Below are 27,173 nucleotides of genomic sequence, written 5' to 3' on the forward strand. Positions count from 1 at the left end.
AGCCATGCAAAAATGATGTTGTGTCTTCACCCTACTTGCCTTGGGGGGAATGTCCCTGAACTTACTGTAAGTCGCTCTAGATAAGAGGGTCTACTAAATGTAAATGTTATGGGAATGTTGCTCAGATACAGGTCAGTACGCATGTTGTTTTACACTGAAAGTGTAGAAATGATCCCTTTCCTCCAAAGGTGAACAACGTGGAGTCACAACTTTGTTCTATCATACCTGCGATTCCACAGACTTGTCGTAAGAACAGCAGGGGCGGTTTTGGGGGTGGGGGGACAGTGCCCCTGTGACATCATGTTAGGACCCCCTTGTGGCTCCCCTAAATGAAGAGTCTGAGTAATAATAAACTTCATCTTTTGCCTGTTAATACTTGCAATGCAGTGAAAATAAAACGATATGACAAAAATTATGTTTAAAGTAATTGGCCCCTCCAACAGTACAACTGGTCCCAGCTTGGCCCCCCCTAGCATGCCCCCCCAGCTTGCCCCCCCCCCCCCAACTTGAAATGGTCTAGAACCTCCGCTGATGTATGGATGGGCTCTCAAGAGTCATGGCTGACCAAAGCCAGAAACATGCACTTTTCAGACACAAAAAATGTATTATCTAAGAGAACAAATGCAGTTAACAAAAGGTTGATGCCGGAAAGAGGAGCTTGTGATTTGTGGATTGCTGTATTTGCATTCTCAACGTGCCTTTTCATTTGAACTCAACCACATGAAACTGATGAATTGAGGCAATTAAAAATAGGTACAACCACAATCAACTGAGTCAACATGGTGCACTAATCAGTGAATCAGGTACTGTTACTTGTTTGGCAGACACCAAGTCTGGCTGTAACTGGGAGGATGTAGCTGCGATGTACTCCATGCACATGCTCTGGAGTGTGAGACTCCGTGCAGATGAAGCACTTATCTAAGGAGGCTTTTCAGCTCTAATTGAATCTCAGCTCTTCTACTACAGTACTAAACCCTAATCTCTGTATTCTCCTTCTTTGGCTCTCTCAGTGGCCAGATCCCGCTACAGTACGCCGGAAAAGGGGCTTTGTTTTCTAATAAAGCTTGTTGAATAATTGTATTGTTCCTGTGCAGTTTGTTACATGGAATCTGTCAATGTTGTTGTAAGCTGTAAGGAAGCCAGCTTCTTTTTCCATCAACAAAATACGATCACGTCTCTGGGACAAACTGCTTTTCTGATTTGTAAACCAATCTTATTTTTCCCTATTTACAGTTCATTTGATCAAAATCTACTGTAGGAAGTCTTAGATAATATAAAAACAGAAGGAAGTGTTGAATAGCTTTGATCATCCATGGACGAACAACAGACATTATTTTTCTGTCCCATTCACTGAAAATCCATAAAAGATCACTGTTCCACATTTTATTGTATCTGAATGTGAGTTGTCTGGTGAGCTGAACATAAATAACTATGTAAAAATAGTTACATTGTGTCCAGTCTCAAAGCTCAGGCCTCGGTGAAGGCAACCTCAGAAGGATTTAGTGCACATGGGCGATTACGTGTTTTGTTGGAGACGTCCTGGGTTCCCTGGAGGCGGTGTTCCTGAAGAGGGGTGGTATTGGAGGACAGCCCAGGATCGTTTGTCTGCTTCATTTGCGCTGCATCTCTGGCTGAGACTCTCTCTTAACCAGCGCAGGTGGAGGGGCAACCCTGGAGTGGCCCGGGAAGGGAACCAAGCGCACCCCCTGCACCCACACTGCTGAAGAACACTGAATGAACACTCAATAAATGAAAGATGTTCTCTGTGGCAAACCAGAAACAGCTGTACACGCAGCCTGGTGCCTTTAGCTAGGTGACTTAGGTCCCACAGTGTGAACTCTCATTATTGTGCTAAAGTCAGACTGAGGTGTACAAATGAACTTCTAGAACTTTCTGATGTAAGGCTTGGAGAAGCATTCATCTCAATTCAATAGAGCCACAGGCCAGAATTTCATTACTGTTGAAAGAGCATTTTGACCATCATAGACTACATTGGCTTGGATATAGTAGCATGTGCTGCATGTGCTGTGGTTCTGGATTATTGGACATGCACAGGAGGATGGTGGGTGTTTGACATGTTAAATGTTCTCTTGTTTATCTGCACAGACAGTCCACTGTCTGGTCCCTGAAGAGTTACAGATCGAGTGCATCCTTTCCTCAACCACGGTCCTGTTTTCACCTTCATCCTCATGTTGCCGGGCAGATGTTAGGAATCCCTTTAAAAACGTCAAGAGAAGACATACTGAGAACCTGTTCTGCTTGGCGTTTTTAAGAGAAAAGACTGTTAAAGTACTTTCTGACGATACCTCTTGACTGTACAACATTTATATGCTATTTTTTCAGCTTCAGTCAAATGATCACATGATCACCCTGACAACAACATCACTCCCTCCATGACATTTATTTCGTTTAATGTAATGCTAATTGTTAGCTTGTTATCTTTCAGTGCTGGTTGTGGACGAGGTCATATGAAGATATGACTTGAGTGTGACTGAATCCCACTGGTTTGACCTGAGTTAATACAGTCGCAGCATGGCCAAAGCAGTTTGATCTTTCCCCTTCATGGCCTGTTCTCTCTAGAGTGGTTTGTTCCCCTTAATGCCCAGCCACCCACTTAATGGCCTCTCGGTTTAACACAATTAATAGCCATTAGTGTTTTTCCAGTTTTGTTTTCACTTGAGAAACTTTGTACAAATAAAACTGCCCAGGGGGAACTAACAACCAGGAGTGTATTCGGTTTTATGTTATGAGTCAAGGGAATAGAACTCCAGCACCCAATTACACATCAGGCCATAGCACCCAAATTAATGACCTGTTTCACGATCTGGCACAATGTTATTTCCTGCAGAGACCAGAAGGACCCCAGATATGGAGATATGGTCACACAGCCACAGCTATTAGCATATTCATTTGTTGATGAGATATAGTGCTAATGGTCTTACTGAGGGTGTACTAAATAATGATCCAGCTATAAAGTATGATAGCTACAAATGGTTGTATGAAAACAGACACATTTAAATGTAACACTGTAAATAAGAAATAAATTAAGAGTGTAATGTAGTCATTCCTTGTAGTGTGTAAGCTAACAATATTTCTGGAAAAATGTATACTGTAAATGTACTGCAGCTGCATATTATCAAAAGATAAAAGGCAAAAATAATTATTTCACTTGTTTGATGGACTTGGGAGAACAGTACACGGTCCAACACCTTACCCTAAATTAGCTGCATTGTAAAAATGTTATGTCACACATGTGTTACAAATTCCATCTTGATGGTGCCATTGCTGTATCAACCAGCCTTGAGGCTAAGAAAGCTTGAATACAAGTCGCCCAGTAGTTGAAGATGACAATGTTTCCAGTGTTTGACACTACACTTAATGTGCTGCCCCGTTGCTGAGGAAAAGAAAATGAAACCAGAAGGCAGTTTGTCCCCTGGCATAAACAGACTGCTCCTCTCGCTCTGCCTCTGTTTACTCTGAAAGCACAGATGCATTGTTCTCATCAGGAACTGCTGTGTGTGGTCTTGACACTGTGCTAAAATCCATCATGTCTCTTCCCCCATCTGCAGGAAAGACAGAGATCCCGGTATGGAAGGATGCTGGACACGTGACTCAGCTGCCAGGAGAGGAAGTACAATCTGGGAGAAGCTCCAGTTTTCCATTCCATTAAGTGAGATCTCCATACCCCCAGGGAGGGAGGGTGCGTATAAGCTGTGCCTGACCCCATCTCAGGAAGCAGATCTTGGGGGGGGGGGAGACGATGGTGGGAACGTCACACGGACCAAATGTGCCACGAGCTGGGAAGGTACTTGTAACATATTTAACATTAAACACAGCCTACTGAATTTAGTATTTAAAGCTTGTGTGCTAGGCTAGATTAAATGTTTGCTACGGTACAGTACAGCATTGAACTGTCAGTATTCATCTGGGCTACCATATTTAGTCATATAACAGGTACAGATAATTTCAGTTTTTCATGTTAAAGCCTACATATACAAATAAATGCCTGTATCCCTAGAACAGATAGATGGGTATTATTGTGTGTAAGCAGATTGTAAGCAAATGTAAGAATGTCTAACAATAATTCTTGTGTTCAAATAAAGAAACATTGAGTTTGATTTGTTTTCCCACTTTGTTTACTTTCAACTCAGCTGCCAATTTTTTGATATCGTGGGCACTATTTCCTCCCCAGTTGTCAGGTATTCACAATTACACTAATTTTCTGGAGGCTGGAAGCCATGCTTTTAGCTTTATTGCCTCTCATTAGAACACATAAGTACAAGATGTCCAGACATGACTAGCTAATTGCATTGGAGCATATTCATTATTCACTTATGCATTCAAATGAGTGCTTCTCCAGGGCACAATGAGATCCTCTTTGACAGGACTACAATGCCATAAAAGAGATCTGGAAGAAAGCAGGCTTAGAGGCAGATGAAAAAGCAGAGTGACGTTTGATCAATTCAAAGGCTATAGCTACGTAGCGATAGCTTAAATTTTACTGTACTTAAGTCGATTTTTCTGGTATCAGTACTTTAATTAATTAATAACTATTTATTTGTTTTTTACTTTCACTCCTTAAATCTTTCACTCCCTACATTCAACCTTTGGAAACTTGTATCAATTTTGGAACCTTTAGAAACTTTTTTTTGTACATTTTTGCTAAAATATTTTTGCAACTGTTTAAAAAACTGTTAAAACTGTTTTTTCAAAACTAATTATTTTTATTATTTTATGTTTACCTTTGGAAACATTAGTTTAAAAAGAATTCAACCTAAAGGGTACTCATATTTAATTTTTTGTAAACAACTTTTATTTTATTCTGATTGGATAATTTTCAAGCCAACCAAGCCTTGTGTAGACTGTTTTTATGTAGCTAAAAATATATTTTAAAAATTATACAACTCTCTGATCACGGAGGACCCCTCTTTGCTCAAAGGCACCTGGGCACGTGCCCAGATTGCCCATATGGTAGATCCGGCCTTGGATGTGTGTACTTTTGCCATCTCTGTCGAGACCTTTTGATGGAAACTCACCCTCCAAACCCTCAACGGTTAAGTAATACAGAAGCCTGGCCTTACCTATGTGACGCGTTACACGCGGTGTTGCCATTCATGTGCTTGACGACGGAGAGAAGACTTGTCTCCCCCCAGTGTAGTCAGTGGCAGGTCAGGAAGGATTTAAACCTCACTGCAGAACTGGCTGTCTGTAGCAAACATTTGCTGACTGTCCTCGGACCATACACAACACTTGCATCGCTCCACTCTTTTGAAATTCAACGAGATATCAAGAAAGGAGCAGTGAAAGTCTAATGTGACAGGCAAAGGAGAGGGTCAGAACAAAAAGGCTTCCAACTTTGATTACATTTAAGGCTGTTTCTTTTCTTAGTGAGAGAACCACGAGGTTCAGAGCATAGGGATTCAACCTTGAGGTGAACTTTCAGTCCATACAGTCATCTAACGCTAGTTCTTAATAGCTGACAAATACCTACGATAAGGAAGTGGATGATTCACTTGAGAACAAGGAATAGTATTTAGCATCTTAAGCATTTTCAAGGCTTTTTGTGAGCTAGTTGAGCTGACAAAAAAAGCAGCTGCACATTCTGTAACCTTGCCAGCACCTTAAGACTACATACCAAATACTTTTACTCTCCGGCATTGGAATAAAATCACATCGTTTTTGTTGTGGGTTTTGCACATTCCTACATCGCTTTGGATCGTAGGCCTACAATATCATGAACATATCCGGTTTTACAGCCCTAACCTTCTTCATACCCAGTAAGACCTCCACGCTTGTTAAATAACTGAGACTCTTCTTGTCATAAACTTTAATTTCAATCACAGGCTTCAATGATTTAGAAAATGTTCCCCCTCGCTTACCTTTTGCAATAGAGCAAGCTATCATTTGTGCCTTAACAAGGTAGGGAGTAATGATCTCTGCTAGAATTTACTCCCGTTTTAACCCCTATATCTCTGTCTTTGCTCAGACTCAGATCAAAGCATCCGGGGGAAGCTCTGTCTCTTGGCTGTGACTTCAACAAAGTTGAGAGAGAGACAAGCAGAGAGACAGTCAGGGAAAGAGAGAGACAGGGAGAGTGGGAAAGGGAGAGAGAGACAGGGAGAGAGACAAGGAGAGAGGGAAAGGGAGAGAGAGACAGGGAGAGAAAGAGACAGGGAGAAAGTCAGTTTGTAAAACAAAGGTTCATCTCATACGGTCACAACAGTACACAGAAGCAGTTGCTTTCCAACACAGAACCAGCCTACTGAACAAAATGTGATTACCCATCAAAAATCATGTTTTAAAAAAGCACTAACAGAGGCTATGGTATTTTCCATGCTTAAAGTAAGAAATTAAAGTACAATTAAAGTAAGTGACTGCAGTGTGAAAGATAGGATTAATTTCCCCTCTGGTGTAACCCTGCAAACTTACAATAAGACAAGATAAAAAAATAAATAAAAACAGACAGAAAAAATGAAACAAAAGACACTTTTATGCATGACGTTAACACAGTATTTTCTTTAAAGAACAATAAAATGTAAGTATCTTTATGGGTTTTATAGATACAGTAGACATACCTTTAGTCTGAAAGCCCTTCTCTTTCCCCTGCTTTTTGTTGACCTATTAAATATTCCTGGATAATGCTCAATGATGCAGCGAGCCTGTATGTATTTAAACTTGCTGTATTGATTAATCACGTTGCCTTGACGCACAAGAGTGTGGCCTCCCAGAGTTTATAAGACTCAGTCCTTGGTTCCCCCTGGCAGGACCCTAGCGCAAACAGATTGCAATTCAAATTAGCCATGATAAGGTAGCAGCCTTGAATACTAACTGGAAAAAGCATCTAGTTCTCGAACTGGGTTGTTTCCCTTGCCGGTCTGGATCTGTCTGCATCCATCATTGTTCATGCTGCATATTGTTTACTATACATTTATGACTGGGACGAATATGCCTGGGTTGGGTTTGCCAAGAGTGAGATTGTACTGTAACCTACACACGTTTTCAGTCATTAATGTTAACATCAACTGCAGTTATTATATGGGTCTGTTATTTAGCTGAATATGTTGTGGGATACTGATAGACTAACCAGTGATCTAGAATTTTACACTGACTGTCTTTTTAAAGAGTGAACATATGGAATATACATGTGGCTATCTAATTAAATGAAGTGGCTAAAACACATTAGCTTTAACATGGAGTTAAGTTTCTGGGTACCGTTTATCAACGTGGCACCAGTTAATGCACCTTTCGCCTCGTCATAGACGGGTTGTTGGAGTGGTGATTATTGGCACGCCACACCCCCTCCCGAGCTGAAGCATATGGTATATTCCACTAACGCTGAATGTGAGATTGTAGACTTGACACATTCTGAAGACTAGGAGTTGAATCATAACCCCTTGATAATAGGAAACCACTCTGAATATACACCGGTTCTTCTCCACAAACCAACTGCATTTCTTCGCGACGTCCACAAAGCTTCCAATCTAGGAGACGAGTTTAGCTCAACCGAGTCAGCATCATTGCGTTGTTTGCCAAGGATACACCGGGATAAAGCCGAAAGGGAGTCTTCTTATTTCAACAAATTGAAGCTATGGTATTGGACTAAACCTCCGGTATGATCACATATTGCAAAGGTAAGCATATTATGTTTTCAAATCGTTTATTGCAGATTTATTGCTCAGTTCAGCATGTCTACTTAATAATACGCTGCTAATTCAAATGTTACCCCAGTTTAACGGTTGTACTTAACAGTGCTGCGTTTTATGTTGTGCTGTTTCTATTGTAAAATGTGCTGGAGTATTATCCTTGTACGGGCCCATGATGATTTGATAGTTACCCTCAGTGGAGAAAATATTCAGACGAACCGGCCATAAACTTCATCCATCCGAAACCTAGCAGTGCAAAAATATTGTATTGGAAGTGCTATTAGTTCGCTCAACATTCCCGACAAACTTCCTTAACAGCCGATTTGATTGTTATACACAGGCATGTTACTCATAAAAACAACGAATGTGTGCCAATTAGCAAATAGTACAATTCTACAATTACATTACTGAATCTCACATGAAGTGGGAGTGTGTTTCTGGGTCCTTCCAAGCACCTGTCAAAAATGTAAGATAGTATCCGTGTACAGGATGCCCGGGAACAGTTGAGACCAATAACACGTGTTAAGAATTTAATTGTATAGGCCTACATTCAGCTCGTGCACAGCTGTAAGTGAAAGATGATGCGTTTTTGATGCCTCACAACAAACATGACAGGTCAGGGCATCACCCATTTAACGGAATTTCAAAAAGTAGGCTATATTAGCTTATTTCCCCAAATTACCTGACATTCAGGTATGCAAACATCAAGACGGTGTTGAATTAAGATGGCAGGTAATTGGCTCTGAAATTATATACTATCGTTTGCCACAAGCTTGCATTCATCAAAAGCTGCCATCTGTGTTGCCTCCGTTTTACATGCGTTCAGTTGAAGTGTTATCAACAACTGAATCTTGGGTAGTCTGAATCCTCTTGTACCCTCTTGTTCCCGTCTGGATTCTGATCAGACCACTGGGTTGTTAAATCGTGGAAGAGTTCATGCAAACCAGAGAGACTTTATGCAGAATTCAGTTGTCATCTAGACATTAACACAAACTAGAAGCCATATGCTTGTGTGGAAACGCTGTCTTTTGATTTCATATAACCTCTAACTAGTTAGTGACTTTATAGCAATCTATATCATCTATATAATCTATGTAAGCTTTATTCCATAATGCTTATCAAATCCCATCGGTGAAGCCTGTTTTTGTTAACAGTTGCTCATTGCTGCACCATACTGTTTGTGTTACGTAGTATTATTCATTCTGATAGTTGACTCCATATTTGCTTCGACCAGTTCCTTTTATACACACTTCCATCTCATCTTGATGCAGGAACATTTTCTATCAATACAAGTTCTGGGAACAAAAAGAATGAGGTCTGAAACAGTATCCCAAAATGATGGAGCATGATGCAGGAGTTTTCACTCATACCAAAAATATGATTTGCACAAATGGAAAGAGCCATTTGGAACTACAGAACACCGGGCTTCTAAACAGATCTCTTACCTTCCAGATAGAAATCTCAATGGTTCTTTTTCTGGATCTGAAAAGGGTTTGATGTGGAACTTTGAGGAGGATGTGTCAGAGGGTTCTTCTATTGTTAGAAATAGTTCTATACCATAGCAGTCTGAGTGTAGATATATGATGGGTACTTTCTGGTAGACAATATCAGTGAGTAAGGCTCAGTGTGTAAACGGTATACTAAAGCTCACAATTAGCTGTAAACTGACTGTGCCCTGTTAAAATGGGCTTATTATTGTTGGTATAGGTCATGTATTCCAGACTATGGTGAAGATTGATTCCTAACATGCATCCAGATTGTTCTATTCACCATTGATGGCTTTACCAATCACAATTCAGCTTCATATTTCTTCATACACAACAGTCTAATAGGTATATCCCATTGTTGGGTGCTGTGTTAATCAGTATATCTTAATAAGATGTGTTAGTGATGGTTTGAAAAACATTTCACCTTGTGATTGGTAACAAGTCATATGCTTAGCAGTGTTCATACTGTCACATAAGTAATACTACTGTATGCGTCTAACATGGTTGGCAGACAGACTTCTACAATAAAGTACTGTAGTATTTCAGACCCCTACTTTCTATGAAAGATACAACACAGAGATTAATACATGTCCAGTATTCATTTGATCCTCTGGATAAGAGCATCTGCTAAATGATTACATGTAATCCTTGACCACCAATATGTTGATGAAAATGAGAATGGTTATTATACTGATTGAATTTGAGTCCCACTTTATTCAATTCACTCATCCAGAAGTAAATGTATTGTACAAAATTGAAACATTGTGGGTGAGCAATTAAAGTGTGAAGTTGACACTGCAAATCAGTTTTTCACATGACCTGTTTTTCATGCAGTTATTTACTACATTCATGTCTTAAGCCCATGTACTTTTGTGACATACTGAAACTTTTTCCCCCCACAAATGATGGCTTTGGCATACCTTGCAGTCAAATTGATTGTAGTCTTTACAACAAAAGCAATCATTTTCCATGACCCTCCCATCCTCCCGACTGCCTTTCGTCTCCCCAGAGGCCTGTTTCCTGTTCTTGCAGTCTGCTTCCATATATATATTTCCATATAAACCCCCCTTTTTTATGCATCTTCACACTAATGATTACAGCGAAACTGCTATGTTATTTTAGCACATGAGGTAATGGTGAAGTGGAATAATTCATAGATGTTTTTAATTTTTTGCCCAGGGATTAATCATATTTAAATATTTAATGCTATGTGTGACCATCATTCTGTTTGGGAAGCACCTTTACCCAAGCAATCCCATTGTTATCAGTCATTTCTTAGAATGCAGAAATATAAGGTCTTTAATATTAGTAAAAGGCAGCAGTTTATGAACTAAAAATAAATTGGTCTGACAGTCAAGACTCTACTTGTTATTAAATGAACACAGAGTAAATATTACAGAAGACCAATACTTCACTAACTGGCATAAATTAACATTTCATAGTAGCAGCACATCTTGTTTTTGCTTGTCAGTCTCATTAGTCTTTTACGTGTTTATACACGTTTTCCCAAATTCGTTTGGACTGATGTGTGATCTAGTGTGTTCAGTAGCACATGGAACACACTTTCCATGTCCAGCATGGTTGATTGGTTTGAGAGACGGGTTCAGGGAGCGGACAAGCCGGCTGGACGTGGGCGCAGCCAGCTGCGATGTGGAGAGGACCCTGACAGACGCACCGGTAGGATGGTGAATAATGTGTTGCATCTGAGGACTTGTCCATGCAGGAAGGATGGAGCCAAAGTTGAATGTCAAAGCGTACAGTGTTGAGGGATGACAATAGCGTGAGCGTCATGCAGACGTTTGACATTGGTAGATTCTGATTGACACCTTCTTTGCGGCAGCGCAGTACAATAAGGACCCTTGGAAGTGAAAGCTGTTGCTCATACAATAAATTGTTCCCCCGAGCCTGTCAGAAGTGAATCTGTCTGCGGGGAATGCCCTGTGGATTTCTCAGTTTGATACATGGCTTTGGATATAAATCAGAAGCTGTTATGGGAGTGGTCTACCAATCCTTAGGATAATCAGCTTTCTCATAAAACGTTCCTCTCTTTCTCCCTTTTTTTGACAACCCCCCCCGGTGATATTTGCTGCAAACTGCATTTGTGGCAAAGCAAGCAAGCTGCAATGCAAACAGCTTACAATCTGTCGTGAGATCTCATCGCTTGTGTTTGTCAATTACCAGAGAACCTTTCTATTTCTCCCATTGAAATGCTTCTTCAATGGTTTCTGGTTCTTGTAAGTAAAGCCATTCTAATGAGATCAAATATGACTCACTGCTAGAGGTAATGGAGGAACTGTAATGAGCACAGTTGGTTTTAACTGTACTGGAGATTTGAAACGAGTCACAGATGAGGTGCATGTAGATAGCTGCTTCAACCACATTTGGTTGTTGCATTTGTCTTTAGTGCAACATACAGTAGCAGGGAGCAGTAGAAAGGATACTATTATTGTATTTATTGTATATACAATTTTTATTTTATTAATTTTCTCAGACAGCCTTTATTCAAGGCAGTGCAACTCATGCAAGTATCGTTCTTAATACATTCATCATCCATTAATTGTCTTTAAATACAGTGTACTATTTTAGTCCACCACAGAAAATTGGATCCCCTGAAAATCTTAAACCATCCATTGTGAAGGGCAGACTGGTTGACAAACTAAATGGCTTCTCTTAAACAGAGAAATCAATGCTTCTAGCACTTCATTTGATAGCCTTGTGTAGCTAACAGTGCATTAGCCATTGTCACAACCCGGAGCAGACACTGAATGTTTACAATCCAGAGGTGTCAAAGCACAGGAGAAGTCAGACTGCAAGCATGTGCCTGTCAGGTCGTAACCTAGAATATTCTGCAAAGCTGCGAAAGATGAACCTGCCGTTTATAGATTACTTTTCAAGAGATGCTGCTCGTGCTAAAAAAAGGGTTATTGCATTAGGACGAGTCACCTTTAATCTGAATGTAAGGCTGGAGAGAGAGGGTCTCTCTGCTCCAGCTTGCCTCCTGCATTCCCTGGCTTGCTTCGTTAGTCCTGGTGGTGGAGTGGGAGGAGCGAGGCGTCTCTTCACAGACCACAGGCCTGCCTGTGAAGGTCTGCTGGCCCTGTGACAGGGTGAAAGATGATGATAGAATACAAGACCCCAGAGCAGGAGAGCACAGGAGGAGGCTGCAGTCAAGTGTACCGGGCTTCGGCCTCCAAAAAAATAGTGTGTGTGTGTGTGAGAGTGTGTGTAAGAGTGTGTGAGTGTGTGTGAGAGTGTGTCTGAAAATATACTGTAGTATATCTCACATTACCACTGGACTCAGGGCTGTTGCTGATTGGTTTGCTAAGGATGCTAGCATAATCTGAAAGATGGTAATTGTTACAAAGTACATTGCATGCAATATGTAATGTGTCATATTGGCTAATAACCTACTGTGTATCCAGGCTTTTATCTAGATTGAAATCTAAAATGAAATGAATGGATTAAAAAGAATGGCGAAAAGATGACAGTGAAAACCCTTTGGTTTTGCAATCTGTGGGATGATTCCAGCTCTACTGCAAGCCTGTTAGGACTCACATATGATGTAGCATGTGCTAGAGGGATCTACATTAGAACTGTAATCTGATGTATTTGATATCCTCCCAAATAAAGAGTAAATCCAGATTTCATCTTCACATGGATGGGTTTCTCAGAGAATGGAGCGTGTCATTTCCAGATCTCTGACTTGTTTTAGAGAATCATCCTCCTCCTAGTTCCACTCCCGTTAGAAGCCTCCATCTTTGCCTTGTCATAGTACCTGGCATTCAATTTAAGCCATATCGTTTAGAATGGTGTGGTCTTTTTGTGGTCCAATTGAATCTTGCTGAGGACCATAAATATCATTTTCAGACCCTTGTGGCTTTGTGGATAAGGATGCTGTAACTGTACAGTGCATATCCAGCTCAAGCTGGACCGATGAACAGGATGGATGTGTTGAGGCTTGAAGGGATGTGTCTTGCAGTAATGAGATGTGGTATGCAGCAACTGGATGTGCCTTGAGTTCAGACGCCAATTAATTATTTAAATAGCTTTGATTGTGTTTCTTTGGGCCAATGTTAGAACACTGTCACTTAAACAATGCCTAGTTTTTTATATGTCAAATTTAGCATTTGTTTTTACCATATTTGGTTCAACCAAGCAGATAAAATACTGTGAAGTATTAAAAAAATGCAAGTGTCTTCACTTTAAACAAAGGAAATACAACTGGAAATTCCCTGACTACAAAGGCATTTTTATCAACATGTGACAGTACAGTATGTGAAAATTGCAAATATATTCATAAGATATTATTGAGGTTTATTAATTATTCATGAGAATCTATCTTCTATTGCCCATTTAATGTCTCACAAATTTGCAAAATTTTGAATAAGCTTACAGTATATTAATGATTTATGACCGTATTTCTTTCATGTTGTTGAAAAAAAAAATATCAGACATTTAAATTAGTAGAGGGGATCTTCGCTCGGAAGACAATTTAATGCAGCAACCTTGAATTGAGCATTCCGGAACTGGGTCAACTAATTTAACTAATTCTTTATGGGCACATAATAATTGGTATGCGTGTTTCAGGTTCGGCTGCGGTAAAAACATGTCTACTGTGATGAAGTAGTTGAATATGCTGAATCCGGACAACACCCACAAATCTATTTCTGAGGTGTTTCCTAATCATATAATCCCAACAAATGGTTTTGTTTGGCAGTATCCCTGATAGCCGCAGGTGCTGGGAATCCAAGGACTCTTTCAGGGGACAGTGAAGCCCCTTATCACAGAGCTGCTGGATTATCTAGTGCTCAGCAAGTAGAGATCCTCAACAGGAGGGCACATCCTGAGCAGAAAAAGTATAGTCTTGTTGCAAGTGTACTTTACTGTAATGTCCACTACAAACCGATACTTATCTTGGTGTTGCAGTGAGGTGTTTTTCTCAGGTCTATTTTGTGGGCTGAATCTATAGAATCTATTGAATCTATCTCTGGTCTCTATCGATGCTTTAAGAATAACGGAGAAATTAATTGAAACAAAGGGTTGAGTAGGTTACCCTTAAATGCATTACAATCTCTAATGTGTCACCGATTACAGATGACTTGCATTCAATTGTGTTCAGTAATGTAACCCGAAGGATAATTTTTGGGAGAATTTACAGCAGTTTTGATTTATTTTTAGGAACTGGTGATTCTGTGTTTTTTTCCCCTCCATTGTGGGATATTTTTGTCCTCTTAACATCTCATGAAGTCATCAAGATAGCCACTTTGATATGACTGTGATCTCTGAAGTAGAAATCCATTAATCCTAATTCTTCAAATGTAACTGTAAACCGATTACTGTTGTATTTTCAAAGAATCTTTAAATAACATGGTTAAGTATATATTTTATTCCATTACGCAACCCCACACTGTACATACAATATGATTTCATGTGGGAGCCTATTCAGCTCTACCACTATAAGTCGCCCCTACTGTTGTTTGTGTGGCAGCTATATTCCCTCTCTGCCCCCCATTGGGCCACTGATAACACTCATTATGAATTACTGTATGGCTCGAGCATAATTTCCCTTTAAATGATGCAGAGGACAGCAGCCTATTCCCGCATTTTAATGTCGTGTTTCTGAGATATTTCATGATGTTATACAGGCAGTTATCACAGATACAGGAGCAGAGGGAAGTAATGATGTTTGTAGGATATAGTTCTTCATCTGCTGTCTACAGCGTAGGTCTTGCTGCGTCCCTGAATGGATCCCTATGCTAACCCAGTATTGACATGCATGTCTATCAACGCTACTTCTGCTTCCATCCCACACTTGATGTCAGACTCGAGTTTGTGGACACTGATGGGAGGCGGGACACGAGTGTCTGAAGGACGAGAATAATTATCCGTGTCTGAGAAGGAGTCAGTGATGTGTGATGAGCGGTCGGCCTTCACTCAGATCTCCTCCAACAGAACTGACGATACTCCTTAATTGGTGTATCAGCTCTTAATTGTTCAAAGACCTTTCGTCTAACACAACCCACACTGTTAGTGTGTATCCTGTAGAACACCATAGCACCAAGTTATTACCGACTCTTATTAGTGTGCTATCAGCAAGCCACATCGTATTATATCACAAACCACAGAGTTTTTTTGTAATAGTCAAATAGACAACACAATTGTCATCATTTTGGAGAACCTGTCATATTGTTCCTGCCCTATGGTAGGACCTCCCTAGAACCCGACCTGGTAGAATCTTTTGATGTGTTCTGTTCAGGGAAGAAGAAAGGGCTGGAATGATGGTAATGATTCAGTGGCCTGTAGGTACTTTGCCTTGTGTCCAACATCATTGGGTAAGAACTTTGATCATCCAGACTAACAAGGGACGGAATCCCTCTTCAGCGCTAGCAGCCAAAGAGGAGCCCTTGTTTATTTGTAGAGATCTTTGCTGTCATTATTATGGCTGTGTGAAAAATTTGAACAGTGATGCTTTGTGGCATTGCCATCACTGTTTAAAGATGGTGTCCAAAATGGCATACTGCTGTAAAGGATATTTGACGGTTGAGAGCGTAAAGAGTCTTGAATTGAGCGGTTTTGTGCTTGTGCACGTGTTGAGAAATCTGACGTCTGAAACAGGTAATCCCTTCAAAGGAGAAATGGAGCACAGCATTATTAAGTGTATTGCAATAATTGCATCATTCAGCATTAGTGTCTAGTGTCTACTTAATGTGAACTGCTTCTTAATGCAGGTTGTAACATGTAAGCCATCATTATAATACTGTACGGCTGTTTCTGAATTCATGGCTGTCTTTGCTTACGAACAAAAAGTTCAGGCAACCGTTTAATGTAACCAAAGCAGTTTTAGAATAAATGTTTTATAAACTTTGCAATTTATGAGTGAATTCTCTAAATAATGGGGAAAATTACAATAAAAAAAAATCTAAACAGAATGGCTTTAAACCTTATAATTCAAAAGTGAGCATACCTCAGGCCATCTATTAAAAACCTTTCACATGTTCAAAGATTTGTTTTTCATTTCAGTGAAGGGCAGGCTTTCAGGTTTCAAATCAAAGAGGAACATCAAGACTCCAAACAGACCTGGCACGAAGCAGGCCTTAACACCCTGTCCTAGACAACCAGAGAGGGACTTCCAGGCAAGGGATGGATGGATTGCAGCTGAAAAGGAGAGAGAGGTTAGAGTGGAACTCCGGAATCACAAGATTGCTGGTTGGGATGAGCCAGACAAGTTCTGTCAATGATACGGCATCTTCAGAATGAATGTAGGCTGGCGTCCTGGTAATGAATGTAATGCAATTACTGTAATGTCTGTTCTAACGATTTTGCCATAGAACTATTCAAGTATTTATGAGAACACTGACTTGCAGCTGTTTACTTCATCTCTTTGATTGGGAAATGCAAAATGATGTCCGGAAATAAACACTGTTCACCAACAGAGGGTTTTAAGTGTACCTTAAAGAGTGGTTGACTCTAAAACTCACCCATAAATTAACTGGAAATGCAATATATCAATGTAAGGAACTATTACTGACAGAAACTCAATGAAACCTTGAAAATATTGAGAGGAAGCAAATCTATCATAAAATGTAGACGGTATTCATTCAAATATCATCCATGTAGTGCCATTACTGCTAACATTAGGTCATGTCAGTGGCATCATCTAAATGATGACGTTTTAACTGTCATTTAGACTATTAACTGTTTAGGGGTGTATGTTTCATGCAGACAAGCAGGTATTTAAACACAGACAGAAGCGGTTGACATTTCCTGTGCTCATTCCCAGAGGCAGTTATTTGCTCCTTGGCCTCAGTCTTATAATATAATCCTTTCATATGCAACATTATCCCTTTGCATGAAATCACATAAAGATTCCACTGTTTAATGCCAGTTTTTTGGGGGGGGGCGGGGGGGAGGGGGGGGGGGGGATACAGACATTTGTTTTACGGAATAATGTAAAATCGCCAAAAGCTACGAGGTATTCTTAGTTGACCTGTGCTCTCATTGTGGTTTACTGGCACACTGTGTGTGTGTGTCACTGCCAGGGGAAAGTATCTGCCAACATGTATTTCCTGTAGCGTGATCCTTTTATTGGACGTTTAAAAATGCCCTGAGCTTGAGCAGCTACTGTACAGTTCTTCCTTCTCAGGTAGCTGTTAAAACACATCTATCAACAGGAGACCAGAGGTCCAGGGCTTCTCCCTGCAAGGCACTGAGTATCAGAGTGCCAAACCTGAATCTCTGCTATTGTGAGCTATACTCGTACTCGTATTGTCGACTTGACCCAAACAACAAGGCTAGTGCCGGCATCAAATCTTGGTTTTCAAGTGGGATTTCAGTTGAAGAAGAGCCAAATCACTGGCGGATTTTCAAGCATGTTGTTGGTTTGCCCAAAGGAATATATATTTTACATTCTTGCTGCATGCATAATAGTAGTAAAAATAACTGTGGGCTTTATACAGCACTTTTTATTGTGCATGTATGGCATTGGGAAGTTAATGGTATTGTACAGTATAACTATCTTGGATATTCTCCTTAGTCTTATCTTCAACTCATCGGTTAAGCCCTTTGTATTTGTCAGTTGGAAGGTCTATGCACACACAAAGCCAACTGAAATTAATTTTTGTTTCAAGACCAAACAAGTTAGTGCTCTTGAGCAGTGTCTCTTCACTGCCTCTCTTGTATGTGCGTGAGCAGCTAATCTTACCAAGGCCCACACTATTACAGTAAGTGTATTCAGTTGTCATATGACTCCACTAAAGGTACAGGATATGACATTTCATAAATATCTATGAATAATTTAAACGGTTCACATTTTAGTGGGATTACTGCCAGTTACACGGATACTCCAAAGAAAGGCCTTTTTTTGGTAGATATCTGTCCTTTATGATTAATCATTTAAATGGAAATCATAGCTTTAAGTTCATTTTGCTGTCTTCCATCACTAAGTGAAGTTGGAAGGGGTGCATAGAGGCACAGAGCATGCAACTGGGAGCAGCAGCCAAGAATCAGGCAATGTGGGCCATGTTAAAGAGAAATGGAGGTAGCCACAAGGACCAGAGTTAATTTGGGACCTGGCTGTCACCTGCTACAGATGAAAAGTGTTACCTGCCGGTATTTTTTTCATCACGCACTGAGGTCTTTCTGCTTGATCTCTGATTAGTTTCTAATGTTATGACCAGACCAGACAGCGGGTTACTCGGCCAACTGTAGGCTATTGCATGATGACTATGTCGAATGAAGGGGAAACGGATAAACTGAAATAAATATTTGCGTAACTCCCACTGGCCTCTCACAGTGAACCTCCAAGTAGGTTCTACCGATTATATGGAGACAAAGAAGAAGAAAAAAATACAGAATGTTTTTTTTTGTCAGAAAAATCACATGACACATTTGTTGTTCTATTTCCCGTTGGCACCAATCCCGTTGGGTCAATACCTCGTCGTACAGACTCACACTTCATCTTGAAGGTTCAGAGTTGAATAAGACGACGTGCATATAGGCCTACCGTAAGAGAGCAAACTCTCACCAGACCGTTCAACCGAGCGAGGAGAGAAGATCTCTCTCTTCGCTGCGGAGGAGAGAGACTCCAGCGGAGAGCTCCAGCTCGTGGTAGAGACCGGGGCAGAGAGAGCCTGCGGCGTGCCGGTAGCACTGTAATGAAGGTTGTTTCTGTGGTGCCCACGCTGGGCTGACTGGCTAGCCTTTTCCTGGACTCTACGGGGGAACATTCACATGAATATTGTATCTCCTCAACCTCTATCCAATTAACACAGAGCACCTTCCCTTGTTTGAAAGGCTGGCGGAGTCCTTAGATAATCCCATGTCGCAGTGCTGGGCCAACCAATTTAACTGTAGTTTTGACTTGTGGACTCAATATGAAACTATTAGGTCATGGAGTTTCTTGTTTCGTGGGCACTTCAGCCCCTGTGGTCGGACAACACAGGCCCAACGGTCATAGTTCTCCGTTGTTTAAACGACGGTTTTGAACCAAAGTAAACAAACCCCATGCTGAGATGTAAAGCCTAAAACACAAAATTCGAAGAAGAGTTTGCAACATAAATGATTAGGAGACGCCACCATTTACGTCAAGTGAAGTTAATATAGCTGTTCTCACTTCGATTAAGTATCTGTAGTTGACTCAAAGACAACATAGCTAGTTTACAGTAGCATTTTCTCCGTCTTTAGGCCAGTTTACAGTAGCATTTTCTCCGTCTTTAGGCCAGTTTACAGTAGCATTTTCTCCGTCTTTAGGCCAGTTTACAGTAGCATTTTCTCCGTCTTTAGGCCAGTGGCAGATAGGCCAAAATAAAGCCCAGCTTTGCAGTCATTCACAGCCCGTGAACCTAAGCTCAATCTTATAGTTTGAGAACCACAAGAAGATCTATAGTGTTCATTATGTTAAAGTCAATGGATAGTAAGAAAAATGCTGTATCTAATACAGACCGGAGCTGGTCGTAAAGATAAGTGCGCACACTTGGCAGTTTATTTACTGACATTGTAATCATCTCATTAAAAGCTGTTCCTCTGAAGCTGTTGCACAAGCCACAGGTTCTCCTTTTTGTTTTAACCTTTGACCTTTGAGTTCAAAACCTAATTATCTGAGCATCATGAAGAACCAGACAGTCCAAACAGCTTCATCCTGTGCAATCATTTTGTAACAGTGATCCAAAACAGGAGAAGTTGGAAAGCTAAAGGTAGCAGCAAATAATTGCTTGATAGAAGTTTTACAGCAGTCAATGTTTGTGTTATATTTCAATATTGATATTTTAGGATAGTTAAGTTGTGCATTCTATATAGATATAGATAACAGAAGGACATATACTTTTAGAGTATTACATTATGCATGTGCCCTTTGGTAATTTATTTATTTAGTCTCTTTATTAACTTAATGACATTTGGTGAGAAATATTGGTTTTTAAGATGGAACTTTATAAAGATCAAATCTATTGATGGGAGTTCCAAATAAGGCCCAACCCATTCAATCAGAAGGGTGACTTTTTCGGGAACATCGAAGATTAACTGTATTGCAAAATGAAAATGTCACCTATCACCGACGCCAAGCTTGTTGAGATGAAAATGAGATAACTTGCATACTTTCCAGTCAATCCACAAAGAATATGTTGGTAAGTCTTTTTAATAAAAATATTTGCATTGAATGTTCTACATCTATCTTAAGAGTGCAGCTAAGACAACTACCTTAAAACTAATAATTAAACTACTAATTAATTTTTTTTTTTTTCTGTCATCACAGTTTTCCTCCCACACACACACATCACTACAACAATTATTTGTTTAGCAGAGAGTGTAGCAGAGAGCAGCTTCTACTGAACACACCAGCCATTTTAAAGTGAGGTTGAACCTGAGCTTGGATTCTGGGATTCACCTCTGCCTCACCCTCCAGAGAAGCACCACGTGCAACCTCCCCCCTCATGGTCCTCAGCCCCTCCCACCTCACCGGCCGTAATGACTTCCTCCTGCTCGGAGGAAAGGCGTCGACTAGAATACAAATGGCCTATAAAAATGCCTTCAACTGCCAATTAGTCAAGCAAGATATATACTGAGCTTGCAATTAACAGACTATTACCACAACCAGGCAAAGACGGGAAGGCCTAATGAGCATTTGATTGTCATATTTGTCATGACTGCTGTTAAATATGACAAATGTCAGAGGGCAAACACAAATATCAATTGTCAAAGACGCTTGTGTTTCTTGTTGAAGGCTTTTTTTGGTGTTATTGTTGTGTTTTAGTTGAATTTTAGGTGGAGACGGGGATGGCAGGTGCATACTGTCCTCTCAGCAGCTAGGGACAGTGCCAGGGTCAAGGCCAAAGCCAAGGTTTAGTGGCTGTCAGGTCGCAATGATAGAAAGGTCAGGCCAAGCAGAAGTCAGGGAGGAAAAGATTGGGTTGTGTCAAGGTTACTAGTGTGTTTTCTAGGCTCAGAAATATACTGCTGTGGTCCAACTATATATTGCATCACAGTTGAAGCTGTGACAGAGAGTCAGATGGATTTGCTGAATGAATTATTCATTGTTACATCACCAGTGTACTTACTCTCCTTCTGAGTGATGGCAAGTGTTAAATACCAGCATGTGATGTAAATAGTGATATGTGGATGTGTCAGGTGAAACAAACGGCAAATACTTTCTTTTCCGTGAAATCTTTCACTGATTTTCTCAAATAAATAAATAAATAAATGACACACCATCGGGGATGTGAAACCAAGCCGTGGGGATGACGCACGTTGTTTTTGCTCACGCTCTAACTGTCATTGTTCTTTCTTGGTAGTCCATCAGATTCTGCCGCAAATTAAAGTTATCACTCAATCTGCTCCTGCGAACGCCCCTCCTCCCTCCCGTGTATCTCCCTGCACCATCCTGCCACACCACGACCCTACAGCAGCCCCTGGAAATAGGAACCCACTGATTAAAGAGACTAATATCCAAATAATTACTTTTCTCAGAGTCCCACACCGTCTCTCTCACAACACAAGGACAAAACATGTGCGGACGGGGAGGTGTATTAACAGCTCTCCTTCCCCTCTCGTTCCTCCTCCAGGCTGGATCCCATGACTGAATGAGTTTGGTCCAGCATTGCCAAGTATGGAGCAGATGGATTGTAAGCCTTACCAGTCTTTGTCCAAAGCCCGGAAGGAGATGGAGCATGCTTACCCCAGCTCCTCGGACGAGAGCGAGGACGGACGCAACCTCTGTAAGTCCTACACATCTCGAGAGACGCTGCCCGACTACGGCCAGGATATGAGACTCAACTACAACAGCCACCGAGCCAAGAGGAAAACCATGGATGAACCCACAGGAGGTACAGTCTTAACACACACCAACGCCCACACCAAACGCTAATTTGGACTTTGAGTTTGAGTTATTCATTTGTCTTGGTCACAGTGAACAGAGGCATCAAGAACTCGAGTAAATACTTTTTTTGTGTGATTTATAACCTCAAAATGATGTAGTGACATCTGTTTTAATCAATTTTCCCTGCACAGGATGTGGTTGGTCTTCCAGTCAAACTGGTAGGAAGGTTGGAGGGGAAACAGGTGCATATACCTTGGCTTGATAACTGATTGTATATGATAAGACTTATCATGGCATTGCAGCTAGCAGAATAAAATTTGTAATCTCATGCCCTGTGGTACACATATTTTTACCACAGTGAGTTTAAAAATATAGAATGTAATCATGGAGAAGAGACTTGACTATATATTCTGTGGGAAGTTATTGAAGGTTTTCAATATTTTTTTCAAGTTGTTTTCTCCTGTTGCTATAGTTCAGTTACACACACAGTAGGCTAGAAACCTTTTAACACCTTAGGGCTAAGCAGGAGGTTGGTGATGTATAATTACATTACAATTGACTTTGACTCCCTATAGGAAATAACCCAATCACGACTGAATCTTGTTCACTCTGAATAAATAAGTTATTTTGTAATGGAAAAGGAAATAGGTTTTGCAGGGCTGCAAGCTGTCTATACATTACGTACAGTAATAAAGGAAAAATATGGTTTGGTTGGATATGTTTTACTGACTTGTCTCCTATATAATAGATTTATTAAAATTGTGCAGTGTTGTATAACGTTGTACTCTATGCCTGTATAGGGGACACTACAATATAGTCTAAGTGAACAAAGTTGTCCCCAAAAATTGCTGTGGTTTCCTGGGATATATTGTGCTCCAGTGGGCTGTGAAAAAACACAACAGAGATTTGAATAGTGAGTTGTTCCTAAAACACCGATTAGGCTAAATCTTGTTCCATAAACCCTTTTCCAATTGGGCAACACAGCTGAAACTCTGCATTTCTGGTAATGGAGGTAGACAGAAAGGTGATCTTACCAGGCACGGTCTGTCTCAGCTTCATCTGAAAATAATGTAATTTTTCGACAATTAATTGCTTTTACTAAGCAATTTCAACACGAAAATAATGGATGAATCCTGACATTCGTAAATAAAAAATGATTTGATTTGAGATTATCTAAGTTGAACTCTGAACAGCTAAGGATTTTCTTATCTTCACTTGTCATGTCGGACTCTTTATATTTATATTTTAATACAACAAATAATACTAATCTCACTATCAAAATTTTCAGCATTAACATTCCACAATGACTCACCATATGTTACTGCAAATGTTATGACAGATATATTTACTGCCTTCTTGTTCACGAAAGTGTACGCAGAAATCACATTTCTGTTCCTATGCATCGCAGTATTCAAATGATACACTGAACAAAACATTTTGTTCTGGTTACCTTGGAAACTGCATAAAATGAACAAATGACATTTGCTCGGAGCAGCAGCTTTTTCAACCTGAACAGATTGATACTGTAGCAAAACAGTATGCACAGGATATCAGCCCCTTGGTGGAGGGGAGAACGTTTTCCGTGCTCATTTATGTGTCCATTTTCCGCTGCTGCTTCCATTTCGCGGCTGTGATTTTAAGGGGCAGGAGGTCGGAGAGAGATATTCACTGACAAGAAATTGGTCAAGGACATGGGTTTCTGACTGGCGTAATTAGTGTAGAGATTATTACTGGAGAGAGAGGGAGGTTAGGCAAGTCACCTTGGTGAGAGATTCTCAAGAGCAGTCTAAAGAGAGCCGACCTCCCTTCATATGCAAGCCCCTGTCTGGACTGCAGATCATGTGCAGGGTCTCGCACCAGTGATCATCACTGTGCTGCCCAGACACGAGTATTTAACGGTGTATAGTACAAAAAGCACTGCTTTAAAAACATCCAGTCGTACCTATTGAACGTAGTAATCCCTGGTGATTTTAGCGCAAATTGGCTTCATCCTGTCTGATATTGGGACTTAACTCTATCTGTGTACTGTTTGTTTAAGTTAGCTGAAATCATATACATACAAGATATTTATTGGGGAACTACTCCGTTTGGATAACCTCCATGGGAGAGGGTTAAGTGAGAGCATTCATTTGCGGATTAGCCAGGTGACCCTTATCACAGATATCTCCTAGGTGAATACATTTTGCTTCTCAGTGTAAATGTTGATAAAGATTTATCCGCTTCCACATATAAATTATAATTAAAGATTAAGTCTGAGTCTCGAAGGAAGAAGCTCTGGTAATTCTGCTACTGTTTATTGATGGACCAAGACTAAAGCCTGAATCCTCCACCTGCCTCAAGACTTGCACATGCGTTGGGTTTACACACGCTCACAGAATTAATAGCAGTATTGCACAAAAAGTACAGACACACAATAGCCACACAATTAAACCCTCATTGACTCATAAAATTGGAATATGGCATCTTCACAGCTAGTATGGTTTGTCTACACTGAAATAAATGCTGTGGAAGATTCTTGTGTCCCAGAGATTGTGTCTCATATTGTGTTTTTTCAGGATTTAGGTCATGAGTGAAAATACTGAATTGGATTTCTTCAAATTTGTCTAAAAAATATTCTAGAAGCATAGAAGATCTTGTAATTATACCACTCCAGGGATGACCCAGAAAATGAAATGCTTTCACTCTCCTGCCTCTTCATAGTCCTGAATTATTTATTTTGAAGGGTATCAGATTGTATTTCTTCTTTAAAGAGAACTGGGTGAGTGATTTTTCACCTCATCCATGATCTGGAAGGCGCGAGAACAGATGGTGCTCTTGACAACGCGTTCAGTGGGAACATCCATCTAGCAGCTGTAGTAGTAACACTGACAAAGTTTCAACTTTATTTGCCATTTGCAACAAGTACAGGTATTGTACATTGGATTTCTCCCCCTCGACTTTACAGGCCACTAGGAAACTATCTAATCCTATAATAAATAAGTCCTAACCCTAAAGGCAACAATATGCAGGAAATAATTCAGAATGAAAGTCTATGAAATACCTATTCAAATTCTGAGCCTGTTTTGGCTGTTTAAACCTGCTTAGAAAACGTTTACAATGAAAGCAGTGGCGATTCCAACGGCCATTGGATCCAAATGTTACCCAGAGAAACAGCCGGCAATTATGATGTTCTAGCAAGTGATACTGTACGGGCTGCCACTTTCTCACTCCCCCCAGTTGCCAGCACTCCCTTACCTTTGAGTAGATGTTATACGACTGCACTGATGATCGTGTGATACCTAGAGTATAATATCTTCAAGAGAGAAATGTGACTCTCAGAAACGATGTGGCTGTGTTGTAAGCTTAACTTCCCCCAAGGGATATGTTAGTGAGGAAACGGCACGTTGATGAAAGACCAACTGACCTTTCTGCCTTCACTTGCTTACGGTTAATCTACTATGCACGTATCACTTCCGCATATTCCGCAAGCTTGGTCTACAATGTCCGTTAGCGATCAAGTTTTCAAACAAAGGACATAAAAGGTTTCAAACACAAAATGGCATTTCGTACGAGGAATTCGGGCTGTCTTCCCAAAATGACAATCAACGATGTACATAGGACTCTATGTTGCTGGCCTTCACGCAAGAGGGAAAAGGGTTTTAAATTGTACTTCCATTTCATGAAGGTAAGGTTGATCTAACTCCCACAGTAAAAGTAGCTAGCTCGAGCTATCTAGGATTTGAGCAGTAACTAGGCTAGATAGCGAACCATTTTTAGCTACATTATAAATAATATGTTGGCCTGGCCGTGGTAGTTGCGCAAGTTACCTCTATTTTCAATGTGTGCTTACAGTGGCGCTTGATGGACACGTTCAAATATTGTCGTTAAAGGAAATGTTTGGCTCCCGCGTGGTGTTGTTATAGGCGCGATCTCAAGAAACATTAGCTAGCTGGCTTCATCTGTCACCCTGTTTGTTTTAGCTCTACACACAGCTACACAACAAAAAGGCCACAGGCACAGGCCATGGTGAACATGTCTCATATATATGAACGAAGCCATATCAAGGTACATAAGCTTCTGTACCTTGATATGGCTTCATTCTTCTGGTTAGTCCCCAAGTAAGTAAGTAGAGCTAACTACTAGAGCTACAGTAGCTAACTAGTTACTGCAGTAGTTAGCTACTGTAGTAGCTCTACTTACCCCGGCATGGTAGCAAAGTGGTGGACTACAGATAAGATAAATAGTGGTACTAGTCAATGTTGGGTCACGTTACTTTTTAAAGTAACTAATTACAGTTACTAGTTACATTCCTTGTAAAGAAAAAATTAGAGAGTAAGGCGTTAAGTTACTTTTGCGTTACATTGGGAAAAGTCATTTATTTCTCAGACAATTCACCTTGGTCACTTATGCCCAGAAGGCAAATTTAATGGGTTGACCTCACCAATAGCACATATTGAACTGAATATTCTGTGTCACTCGCCTATAACATGATCAATCCTCATTATACAGTAAGACGGATCAAGGTAATAATCCACCATAATGAAAAGCAATATTTGCATGAAGTTCTTGAATCAAGAAACTCTTTAATCAATAAATAATGTTGTAAAATACCAGGCAGAAGTCTGGTAGTTACCTAGCTCTACAATTTACCAGGACTAGGTTTGAATCGGGGAGCAAAACGAAGCTAAGCTAATAGGCTATATGGTAGCAAAATGGTGTTCACTTATGTAGCTACTGAACCAGAGTATTTTACTTACTGTAATATAATATTAAACCTAAACCACTGAACGATACAGCAACACATTACACAAGCTTGAATTCAATACGATATTTAATTTGACATTACGTAGGCTGTACATGCAAGTTTTAAATAACTATTTAGCTGGTCGGCTCCATGACGCCGGGTAAATTGGGCTCGTGAGACTGCTCATCAAAAGAACGAAGGGGAACCCACCTGTCAAGCAGATAAATACGTTTTTGTAGGTACCTAGCGAAAGGTTTCCGAGACTTGGCTAACTCTACATGCTGAGGGCTCGCTACTAAAATACTAAATTAAGTAACGCGTTACTTGTTTGAACAAGAAACTAACGGATTCATTGGACTAAATAAGTAAAGCGTTAACTTACTCGTTACCAAACAAAAGTAGTCTGACTTCTCTAACACGTTACACCCAGCACTGGTACTACTACATTATGCCTTCTAGCTGTTAGCCTACTAACGATGTTAGGAAATTGTCCATAACCACTGGGTCTACCA

At 40.3% G+C, this 27,173-nt stretch overlaps 1 protein-coding gene and 1 long non-coding RNA gene across 3 annotated transcripts in view; one reads left to right on the plus strand and one right to left on the minus strand.

Moving 5' to 3' along the window:
• The first annotated feature begins 7,330 nt into the window (after positions 1 to 7,330).
• The window catches only part of LOC146287665 (teneurin-1-like), a 107,872-nt gene continuing 88,029 nt past the window's right edge, over positions 7,331 to 27,173 (plus strand). The window contains exons 1-2 of one of the 2 annotated variants that reach the window (XM_084698901.1): positions 7,331 to 7,631; positions 21,685 to 21,945. In XM_084698901.1, coding sequence (XP_084555027.1) covers positions 21,729 to 21,945 — 217 coding nt within the window. In that variant the 5' untranslated portion in view covers positions 7,331 to 7,631; positions 21,685 to 21,728. Of the gene's footprint in view, positions 7,632 to 21,684; positions 21,946 to 25,357; positions 25,603 to 27,173 lie in introns of those variants that run through there. The other variant, XM_084698902.1, reaches the window with a different exon arrangement.
• LOC146287666 (uncharacterized) lies at positions 22,653 to 23,346 on the minus strand. Its single transcript, XR_014755236.1, has 3 exons — positions 23,251 to 23,346; positions 22,973 to 22,997; positions 22,653 to 22,821 (listed from the first exon to the last, which is right to left on the minus strand). It is a non-coding gene; the product is annotated as an uncharacterized LOC146287666 (long non-coding RNA).

The sequence above is a fragment of the Hypomesus nipponensis genome, chromosome 5 (genome assembly GCF_054491055.1).
Source record: "Hypomesus nipponensis isolate SF chromosome 5, ASM5449105v1, whole genome shotgun sequence".
Classification (NCBI taxonomy): domain Eukaryota; kingdom Metazoa; phylum Chordata; class Actinopteri; order Osmeriformes; family Osmeridae; genus Hypomesus; species Hypomesus nipponensis.